The following is an 11335-nucleotide window of genomic DNA, read 5'->3' on the forward strand; positions in this document are numbered from 1 at the left end:
TAGATTCAATGTAAAATAAAATTAAACAAACCCTTCTTTATCACAAATTTAGGAGAGGTAATTAATAATTTGGGTACGAATAGAATTAAGAAAGAGATGAATAATTAAATTAGTATTTGCAGAATTTAATAACCATTAATGATTAATTATGTAAAATAATTACTTTTTTAAACATAATAAAATTTGAGGTACATAAATTAATTATTCAAATAATATTTATCTATCTTTAAATAAGATTTAAAAGCAATATATTCTTTCTTATGAAGAGAGAGATTGACAAGAATAAATAAAATGAAATAGCATTTTTAGATCAAGCAGAAGCAAGGGTTTCAAAATATAATCAAGATTTTCTTTAAAGAAACAAATAAGATCATTATTAATTTGTTAGGATGGAGTAACTTTTATTATAGACTTAGTAGAGTTAGTCTCCAGATATACCTACTATCTCCAGAACTGAAAATATGCCATCAGATAAGCAGAATAAGTAAAATAGTTCAAATAGTAAAAAAAATAGCAGAGCTGAATAAAGAGATTCGCTAAGTAAAATATTTAAAATGAGGGAGAATTCTGACCCAAGTGGTGCATGCCATAGAAACGATAATAAATCTTTACCTAAATTAGTGTAAAATTAAGATGCTTTATAAAAGATAAATCACTAAATTTTACAAAGAACATATTTAAACTAAAAGAATGAATAAATTTTTTCTAAAAATCCTCTAGTAAATTATACATTCAATCAAATAGAATTAAATAGCAATAGTCCTTTAAAAAGATCAGTTTATTAAAAGAGCAGCAATACATAATATAGGAATAGTATGGTCAATTACTAAAGAGTTACACAAAACATTAATTACAAGCCCATTAATACAATAAATAACAGTGAGTTAGTTGATTAAACAGGTAAAAGCAAAGAAGATGAGTTGGAAAGTTTATTTAATGAGAATTTTACTTAGAACTGCTAAAAATTAGATAATTCTAGGTTGAAATAACAGGAAATAGAATCACTAAATTACTTGAAAAGAGCTAGCTTTAAGAAGCCTTAATTTAAGCTAAATATGAGTTATCAAAAAAGAGTTATGGAAAACAGATAAATTAATCAATAAAAAAACTAAAGCAATGATACAAAATAAATGTCATCAGTACTTAACATTTAGCCCCTTCAGAATGCTTACAAGAACTTTGAAACTAATGGAGAAGACAGCTTAAGTAATACAAGTGAGATCTTAATAAGTAAAGTAGATTAGAGAAACAAAGATGAATTATATTAATTAATAAAAAAAAAATATTAAAATGCCTCATTTTAATAATATCTTCAATAATCAAATCAAAATTATGAACCTAGTGAATAGGATATAAATTATTAATCTAACAATACAAAACTTAATTTTCGGACTTCTTCAAATTCAAGGTAAGGTACTAGTAATAATCAAAATTATAAAGATAATTATTTACCCAAGAGATAGCCATTTAGCATCTAACCTAAAAAATTTAATGGGAAAGATACTTCTTATTTAGAGAATGATATAATTGGATCTAATTTGAATTAATTTGAAAGAAGTTTGTTGGCTGAGAAAGAGCAGTCTATACTTAAAAGAACTATTTTGGATTCTTAGCTAAACACTCCTCCTCCAGTTAATTAAAAGCAATAGTAGTTGAATATCTCTTCTCAAAATAAAAATGGAAAAATTATATTACATATAAACAAATCAAGCAATAAGATAGTAGGATCGATAACTCCTACAGAAAATCAAAGTCATCATAGCTTAGATTAAAACTCATAGAGTAAAATAAATTAAGTAGAAATTTCAAAAATGAATAATTGCTTAGATAATTTTAACACTAATGATATATCTATAAATGGAACAATTAAACTTAATAGAAAATTTAGTAGCTTAAATAATTTAGACTTTAATACAGATCAAATGAATGATTTAGATGAAGGCGCAAGCCAATAAATAAGTACTGATGTGGCTTTAACTAATTCAGGAAAACTATCTTAGTCAACAGAAAAGCAAAAAGTAGCTAACATAAGATTAGAAAATCAATCAAAATTAGATGAAAATCAAGAGAACTTTACAAATGTCCTTAGTGAAAAAGCAGATAACTAATCTGTTTAAGAAAATTCAAACTATGAACAACTTAATGAGTAAAAGCAGTCGATTGAGGCAATTCAGAGAGATGTTAAAGATAATCTTAACTTAGAAATAGATGAATAAGAGCTAATCACTCAAGCTAGTTAAAACCATAAATAATTTTCTTCGCCAATAAAATCATTAACTCAGTAAACTCCTAGAGAAAAGAAGATTGTTTAGATTTAACTTGAAAGACTACATTTTTAAAGCCAATCAAGCTAAGATGCAAGTAAAAATGTATAAATAGGAGATTAAAGATAGTTCATTAGAACAAAAAGAAGCAATCAATCTTAGCTAACTGAGAGAAAAAACTCTAAATCTTAAAGTTATAACATTGCAAGCTAAAGTAATAAAATAAAATCATCAAACAACATCGATAATAGTTCAGATGGAAAATCAAGTAAGAGCCCATCTAAAAAACCAATAAAATAAAAAGCATTTAAATAACCTCCGGAAGTTAGCTCTAAGTGTTGGTCTGTTTTTAATTCAGACACAAATGAATTCATATTTGGCAAGAGCCATAATTTTCAAGTTGAGATAGCTTCTTTGACTAAAATTATGACATGCTATGTCACAATTAAATTTTTAGAAGAAAATCAGCTAGATATTAAGAATGTTTTTATAGAGGTTAGCAAAGCTGCAACAAAAACTATAGGTACTACTGCTAATTTAGAAAAAGGTGATTTTGTTTCTACATATGAGTTACTTTATGGTTTGATGCTTCCAAGTGGAAACGATGCAGCTGTAGTACTTTCAGAAGGTGTAGGATATCTACTTTATTGCTAATAATCAAAACTTTCATTCACAAACGACAATACTTCAAGTGGAGTACCAGGAGATTAAAAAATTTACGTTAATTATAAATGCAAATCAGAAGCAGGTGGTTTGAATTAGTGTATGAATATTTTTATAAAGGAAATGAATAAATAAGCTTAGAAAGTTGGCCTAGAGCGAACTAATTATGCTTGTGTACATGGCCTTTCTAACAAATATAATACAAGTACTGCAAAAGATGTTGGTTTGCTAAGTTGCATAGTAATGAAGCATCCTCTCATTTAAAAGGTAGTTAACACAAAAGAATACGAAACAGTCGATGTCCTAGACCAAGAAAAATCTAATTAAGATTAGTATGAGTGGGAAAATACAAACTAAATGCTTGAAAAAAAAGGATATGATGGAGTAAAAACTGGTGTCACTGAAACTGCAGGGCCTTGTCTTTCTTCAAGTTACAAATGTAAAAGGAATGGAAAATAAGTTGGGCTAATATGTGTGCTTCTTAATTGCAAATCTATGGATCATAGATGGCCAGAAACTAAACAATTAATAAAGTGGGCACTTAAAAGTTACTTTCCAAAAGAAAAAAAATAAAGTGAAGCAGATGGGTCGAGCTCTTACTCTCCTTCTCCACCTCCAAAACAAAAATGAATTGAAAAAATATTTTAAATAAAAAATGTGTACATATAAAAAAATAAGATATTTAAATTTATTTTTATTTGTTATTTGTTACTAAAATAACTAACTAACTCACTCACTCACTTATTATATAATCAATTAAAATATAATTTCATCAATGTGTAAATATTTTAGTATAAATAAAACACTTTTAATTTTTGAAAAAGGAAAAAGAAAAAATTTGAAGAAGAGAATGAAAGTATTTTATAAAATATCTATTAAATTAAAGTGTGTATCTATTAGAAATTTATTGAGCGTTTTAATGAAAAATTGATATTAATTTTCTGATAAAAAAAAGTAGAAGAAATATCAATAATTAATAAATCAAGAAAACAAAAGCAAAAATTAAAGTGAAAGAAAATTTAAGAAGAAATGAAAGATGCAAGTAAACTTTTATCAACAAAAAGATAAAAATTTAGCAGAACGATTATCAATGAAAAGTTCTATTTGTAAATTTCTAATGAGTTAGAAAATGAACTTGTAAACAATGAAAATGAAAACTCAAACCACCCTGAATTTTTTGAGTATCCATTTTAAATTGAAGTTTTAGAAAAAGAGGATGGAAGAGTAAAATTTAGATCTTTAGAATAATTGGTGAAGCTTATAAAGTACTTTAGGTTAGAATCAAATGTTTCATAGGATCTTATAAGAAACTATCTTGGATTAAAAGAAATGAAACCTGTTAATTTCGTGAAACATGATAATTTATTTAAATCATTAGATCTCATAATTTTATATACTACTAAGTTAGTAGATAAATTCTTTTCTAATTACTATGCGGATGATTATAAAGAAATTTTGTTAAAAGAATACAAATTCAATAAAATTAAAAGATATTTTCATAAATCTATATTTTAAATATAATTTTTACCTTGTGATTTCTATGAAGTTGAGCAAAATTTGATATAATCAAAAACAGATTTGATAACAGATAAGTAAAAGCAAGATTTTTAGATTTGGAAGCAATTTTTGAAGGTAAAAGGAACAAGAGATATCAATGTTTTCTTAGAAAAGTTTAATTTGAAAGAAGAAACATATACTGAAGCAGCATAAATTTAAGAATTTATTAATAAAACTACTAATAATTATTATATAGATAATAATAAAACTTGTCCTAAACCACTAAAAGGAAAACCTTAAAGAATTATTGTTGAAATGAGAGACATAGATGGAAAGATGAGATTGGCAACTAAAGATTCATATTACAAACATTTAAATTATTTGTTTAAGAATAGTTATTCAAATAATAATTTAAATAACATGATAATATAGTGTTACAAGAATAAAATTATTACTCTCTAACCTTTGCTCTGCTTCTACATAGATATAAAAGATTTGTGTTAAAACATAAGCTACAAGTTGATAAAAGACCTAAAGCTATATAAAATTGAGTAATATCTTTAGAACAGAAAAGTTTATCACTTTGACATCAAAAATAATAAAAAAGTTCCTCTAAATGTTAATAAAGGTATTTTCATTGGTGAAGTATTTACCCCTTATGTCGTAAATAAGGTATGCAATTAATTAAAGCAAATTATATACAATTCATTTGTCAAGACCCTGAAAAAGCAAAAAATCTTATTACACAATTTAGAAATTTATAAATTTTAAGATGACTACTTAATAAAAGTATTTGATTCAGAGTAAGCTTTATACACATCCAAGAAGTTTGTTAATTATCTTTAAAAGTTTGAAGATCCTTCTTTATCAGAATAGATCCTTTAAGATATCAAATTTGAATTATCGAAGGTTGGCTTTGAATATAATGAGTAAAAAGTAAGGGTCATTTATTAAAGGTAGAATATTAGAAAGTTATGGTCACTTAATGGTGAAGGAAAATTGACTGACTGCGATAATTTCTAAATGTTTAAATAAAATATGCTATAGCATGATGAAATATAAGAAAATGTAACAGAATATAAGGAATTTATAAATGGTCTAATAAAAAAATATACAGAAAATTAAGATTTTTTATCATCCTATTCTGAATTGGAACTCTTTGCTATTTAAAAAATGATCCAAAGAACTCTTAAATTTTTTGATGAAGAGGATATCTTAAATTTAATAAAAAGTAATATTCTCAGCAGATTAAATCTAAAAAAATAGCAGGCTAATTATATTAGTTATAATTAATATTGAATTCTTATTCTAAAATATTAAAAATCTTATGATTTAAAATTTATTTGAATAATTTTATTATAATTAAATATATTTAAAAGTAAATATGTATTTCATTCATTATTTAGGTATATTTATTTTTTTAACTAAGAACACTTTTATCTTTCTTTTTCATAATAAAACAAACAATCTCGTTAAATTTAATAGAAATTATTTTTATTTTTTAAATATTTTACATCAATTTACATAAAAAATGTATGCAAACAGTAGAGCTTTCTAGCATATTTTATTAAACCTTTAATTGAAATAAATATTCTAAAATATTTAACTTATATTTCAATAAGATAATTTATTGATGATTTCTAAAAAATATATTCTTATTTTAAACTTTTAAAATTAATTATGTATTTATTAATTCAAATACCTTTATCAATTTATTGTTGAAAATTAGTCTTAAATAATAAATAGAATATTTTTAAAAAATAAATATTTCTTAAGATTATAAATTTTCTATTTATTTAACCACATTTCTTTCATCTTTTCGCGGGTAAAATTTACTTTGATAAATTTTTTTTAAATTAAAACTTATTCGTTTTAGTTATTGTTTAAAAATATCAATAATCAGAAGGATTTATTTAAAATAAAGTAAATCTAAATTCAGAAAATGAATGAATCTTAGAAGATAAGAAAGAAAGATAGATAGATATCATTGAAGCTTGATACAAAAATCTAAGAAAAAGAATGAAAGCTAATCTTTTTAGCTAGCATTCAATAAATATCTAAGACAAAGCAATATTTTTGGTAAAATAATAGAATACAATTTCAAAATTGTATTTTTTTGCGTAAAATTTATAAAATTTAAAGACATCATTAAATTTGTATGAAATAAATAATAATTAGTTAATTAATTAATTGTAAAGAAAGAAAAACTAAATATCTAATTAATCAATTTCTAATAATTAAATATAGATAACTAAGTATATAAAACATATTTAAAAAGTTCGCTTCAACACCATTTCCAACTATGTCTTATTCTAAATAATTTTCAGTTAACGAATTCTTTAAACTATCCCTTGAATAGTATTTATTAGTAAAATGCTCACTTGTAAAATTGGCTCTAGATGAGGCTCAAAAAAATGAGTAAGCAATTTTTATTTAAGCTACATCATTAATCTATTCATAAATTCTCCATCATAAAATTTATTTATAAATTTTAAATTTTACTATATAGGGAAAAGAAGCAAATTATATTAGATTATATCAATGATTTCATAGGCTTTAGTAAACATGTTTTAGGAAAAAATTGTAAAAACCCGTAAATTTTAATCGCTGAAATCTTAGAAAAATTATTGATAGTAGACATCTAATTATTGAGAAAGAAAGAAGATGAATTCCCTAGAGATATAATTAATAGATAATTTAAATTAAATCTTCTTTAATTTGAGAGAGTAATTAATTAATTAATTTATATACAAAGAATTAAATTCATTTTAAGATTTAAATTAGCAATTTTATTTTGATTGATTATAATTTACTTAAAAAATAGATGGACTTGCACATTATCTAATTATTTACGCGCCTTTAGTGTTTAAAGCTCATGTATGAGTATTTAACAGTAGCTGAAAAGGTTCCTAAGGGATTTAACTATCGTGAAAAGTTCGATAGTGATTTAGTTAAGCATATTGATCAAATAAAAGTTTATATTAAAATGAATTTTAATAATTCTAATGAAGGAGATGCTCATATTATTAAGATATTTAAAATTCTATTACTAAACTGTACTTGCATAGAGTTCTACACCTTTTTGCATAATTTTACTATAAGATAAGACCTCAGTAAGGAAGTTAAAAAATTTGTTAGACAGGAATATGAAAATTTAAGACAAAAGTATTGTGAGAAATAAATTTAGTACCAAAATTAAAAGATGCTTCAATCGCTAAATGATGAACACTCAAAATCACAAGTATAAGTGCAAAATTAATTATTTAATAGCAACAATAATTCAAATCCTTCTTAATTAGTTTTTCTTGAGGGAAATTCTCAAGGTAGTGAAAATTTTTGCAATATCGGAGATGAGAATAAAAAAAACAATAATAATAATAACTAACGCCAGCGCAGGCAATTTAATGCCATTTTTATTGGTAATAAAAGCAACAATCAAAATTAGCAATTATAGTAGGAATTGCTAAATGATAATAAGATTGTGCTATAAAATAAACTTTAATCAAAATCTTAATATTTTTCTTCAATGAATTGTGAAAATTCTGTCAATAGATTGATGGAAGAAGAAAATTCTGTCAATTAATCAATTCATTACTAATCTGAAAACAAAAGTCTTATATAGAATGATAATAAAAATGGAGAGTACTAGAGTCGTGTGACTCACTCAGAAGAAAATACTTAGTTCAATTTAATTAATTTTAAAGGATTGATAAATAATATTAAGAGTTAGGATTAAGGTGATAAAATGACAGAACCAAACACTGAATGCAAATTAAATAAATAAAAATTTATTAGCGTTAACAACTCATTTTATTCAAAAATAAATCCAAATGAGAATTTTAAAGAAGAAAAGAAAGCATCATTAAATATTTAGTAATCATTAAGTGATGAGACAATCAAATAAAATGACTTACAATTGAAAAATTTAAATTCTGTTAATGATAGTAATAATAATACTTTCTTACAATATAATAATGAATCTGAAGATAACATTGAAATTGCAAGAAGAGTCAGTTCTTCTAGCTGCTAAAATGGCTCTAAAATATCTAATTCTTCAAACTTGATAGGCTCTATTATCAACATTAATAATTAAAAAAATATACCTGCTAGCAACTAGCGTTAGCTATCGAAACCTATTTAGAGTGGTAGAACTATTTACCATGCTTAAAATAAAAAAATATAAAGAAATTCATAAATAAAAAGTAATAATCCTAGTTCAAAACTTCTAAGAAGTAGCTCCAAAAATAACACAATTGATAGTAACAGCAATAATTAAAATGACATTATCTCGAAAGCAGCCAAAATACTCATGTAAGAGCAGGATTAAAAGAAATCAGCTAAGCTAAAAGTGATGAGCAGAGAATCTAAAAAATATCAGTAAAGTGAGAGTTTCGGGTAATCTGCTGCAAAAACATACAAAGCACCTTCTTCTCAGTAATATATTTTAATTATTTTTTTTTTTATATTAATAAGTATATTAATAAATAATAAAGGGAGAACTTTTTAGAAGGATTCCAAAATATAAATAACAACAACAACACCACCCATCATTAGTACCAAAGTGAAGACGAAAATTCATTACCCTTAAATTATATGTGGGGTCATAACTGAACTGAACTAAACAAACACAAAAATATATATCTTACTCAAATTAATATTTAATATAAATTTATTTTTCCCTCTCTAATTATCTATCTATCTATCTACTTTATAAAAATTGTAGTATTTTATTTATCATATTAAAATTGGTTAGTAATTAATTTATTAGGTTATAGATTTTTCTTATTGATTTAAATATTTATTCTATCTTTTTGAATAGAGTTAAAATTATTTGTTCTTAAGCAACTTTCAAATTTATTTAGAGATTTTCAAAAAAATGATAGCAATCCTTATTACTTGCTATTGTTTTAGCTTTATCTTGAATTATCTTCTTGTTATATTTTTTAAATTCCATTAGGGTTCGTCTTCGAAACAATAAATTTATTAACAAATTTTAAATTTTTTTATAATTCTAATTAGCTGTCTAAGATGTGTTTATGAATTATATGGTATTCATTATAAAATTCTTGCAAATCCCCTAAAGTCATTTATTGGTATGGAAACGAAGCAAATTTTAGCTTATTTTACTCTAAAATCTTTAGCCTCTCATTAAAATCTTTCAATTAACTTTATAATTAAGAAACAGTTTTAAATATCTCTTGTTTTTTAATCTCTTCTTCTTCTTTATCTACAGCGTCTAAGAATTCAGCATATTTCTTATAATTTGCTTTGATTTACTCATTATACTGCTTTTCAGTAATTTCTTTCAAGTCTGAAAATTAAAGATTTTCAATCAATTCCATAACACTTGAATAAAGCGTTAAATAATACTCTTCGCTTAAAAGATATTTATCACTCCTGAGCTCTCTTAAATATTTTAAAATTTAATAAGAAGACTATTATTTTATTTATAAATTTTACTAAATATATTAAATATTTGTAAGGGGTCTTGCTGGAAGACTCTATATAACCAAATAAAGCATAACTGGTAGTAAATCATCTATTCCAGTTGGATTATTTTTAGATTAACTTGCTAAAGTACCTATTTATTAAAATCTCATATTTGAATTAAAAACTACTAAATTTTTAGAAATTACTGCTCATAAGCTTGCATGCATTTACAATACAATTTATCTTATCTTTTGGTGTTTAGCATGCATCTATATTTTAAATCTCTTGAAATAAAAAATTTTACTAAGCATATTTTAGACATTTTTAAGCTTACATTATTTGGCCTTTTAAAAGTTCTGATGGTTGACTATAGCTTTATCAACTTGGAATTAAATTGGCTAGATAAAATCATATAATCTGCAATAAAATTCAATTTTTCTATCATATTTAACTCTGCATCCTTTTAACAACCTAGATTATTTTATTTTTACTCAATAAAAAAAGAATTAATTAGCTAACTAAATAATAAATACTATGCATATAATGCTTTTGTCAAAATTCTCTCTATAACTTCATAGTTCTCCTAAATAATCTAACTATCAGTTTCATCAAACAAACTTTGGAATTCTCTCTCTACTTATAATATTTTTTGCTATGTTTTCATGACTATATCTCTTTCTTCCAAGTTTCCTAACTACATTTTTCTAATAAACCTTTTTAAAGAATCAAACTTAATTTCTTTCTGCGTTTTACGTTTTTGTAATAATCAAATTTCTTACTAAAATATGCTATTTTTCAAATTTAGAGATTCGGGTAGCCTAATCTTTTAAGTAAATGTTTATTTTCCTTTTATCTCATCACTTAATTGAGTTAAGTTGTTAGTAGCATCAAGTAAGGAAGTGTTTGTATCCATCCTATTTTAGTTATTTTATATTGTTATTCTTTTTTACTTAATAAACAGGTTGTAATTATTTATCAATTACTCTTGATTTCTTTATTAAAAAAATGTAATTATAAATTAAAAGATTCAATTAATATTTTTAAATTAAATTATGGACAAAAATCTATAAATTTTTTTAATCAAACTAATTTTACTTACATTAATTAATTAATTCATTGTAGAATTTAATTATTAAAAAAATTGTTTTTTCACTAAAAAAATCTAAATTTTTTTATTCAAATAATAAATAAAAATTATTTTTTTAATACAATTTTTAAAAATTTTAAATTAAAAATTTTTAGAGATAAAATTTAAGAAATAAAAGTATCAGAAAAATTTAATTTTTAAAAGATGAGAAAAAAAAATAGATACTTTATAAATAAATAAATAAAAAAAATATAGATGTTATGCTTTACACTATAAAAAAAGGAATAAAGATAATAGTTCAAACAAGCTTTTAGATAGAATTCATCCAATTTTTGATTAAATTTTATCTGATAATGAAATTATCTCAGATAATTTATTAAAGTTTTGATATCAA

At 23.3% G+C, this 11335-nt stretch overlaps 4 protein-coding genes across 4 annotated transcripts; 3 read left to right on the forward strand and 1 right to left on the reverse strand. All coding sequences in view use genetic code 6, as the record gives it.

Moving 5' to 3' along the window:
• Positions 1–389: 389 nt before the first annotated feature.
• TTHERM_00732760 (D-alanyl-D-alanine carboxypeptidase family protein) lies at positions 390–3557 on the forward strand (the record flags this gene model as incomplete). The annotated part of the gene is made up of 1 exon (XM_001023674.3): positions 390–3557. One exon carries the CDS (start codon positions 390–392, stop codon positions 3555–3557), a length of 3168 nt encoding a protein of 1055 aa, XP_001023674.2.
• Positions 3558–3956: 399 nt separating this feature from the next.
• On the forward strand, positions 3957–5723 carry TTHERM_000732769 (hypothetical protein; the record flags this gene model as incomplete). Its single annotated transcript, XM_012799878.1, has 1 exon — positions 3957–5723. The coding sequence occupies one exon, from the start codon at positions 3957–3959 to the stop codon at positions 5721–5723; it is 1767 nt and encodes a 588-aa protein (XP_012655332.1).
• Positions 5724–6552: 829 nt separating this feature from the next.
• On the forward strand, positions 6553–9178 carry TTHERM_00732770 (hypothetical protein). The gene is made up of 4 exons (XM_001023675.3): positions 6553–6842; positions 6934–7150; positions 7249–8858; positions 8918–9178. The coding sequence occupies exons 1-4, from the start codon at positions 6583–6585 to the stop codon at positions 9033–9035; spliced, it is 2205 nt and encodes a 734-aa protein (XP_001023675.2). The 5' UTR covers positions 6553–6582; the 3' UTR covers positions 9036–9178.
• A 114-nt stretch (positions 9179–9292) lies between these two features.
• Positions 9293–10767, reverse strand: TTHERM_00732780 (vacuolar sorting protein 9, VPS9 domain protein; the record flags this gene model as incomplete). Its single annotated transcript, XM_001023676.2, has 6 exons — positions 9293–9830; positions 9885–10005; positions 10061–10138; positions 10189–10325; positions 10388–10567; positions 10634–10767. The coding sequence occupies 6 exons, from the start codon at positions 10765–10767 to the stop codon at positions 9293–9295; spliced, it is 1188 nt and encodes a 395-aa protein (XP_001023676.2).
• Positions 10768–11335: the final 568 nt, after the last annotated feature.

The sequence above is a fragment of the Tetrahymena thermophila genome (genome assembly GCF_000189635.1).
Source record: "Tetrahymena thermophila SB210 genomic scaffold scf_8254417, whole genome shotgun sequence".
NCBI lineage: Eukaryota > Ciliophora > Oligohymenophorea > Hymenostomatida > Tetrahymenidae > Tetrahymena > Tetrahymena thermophila.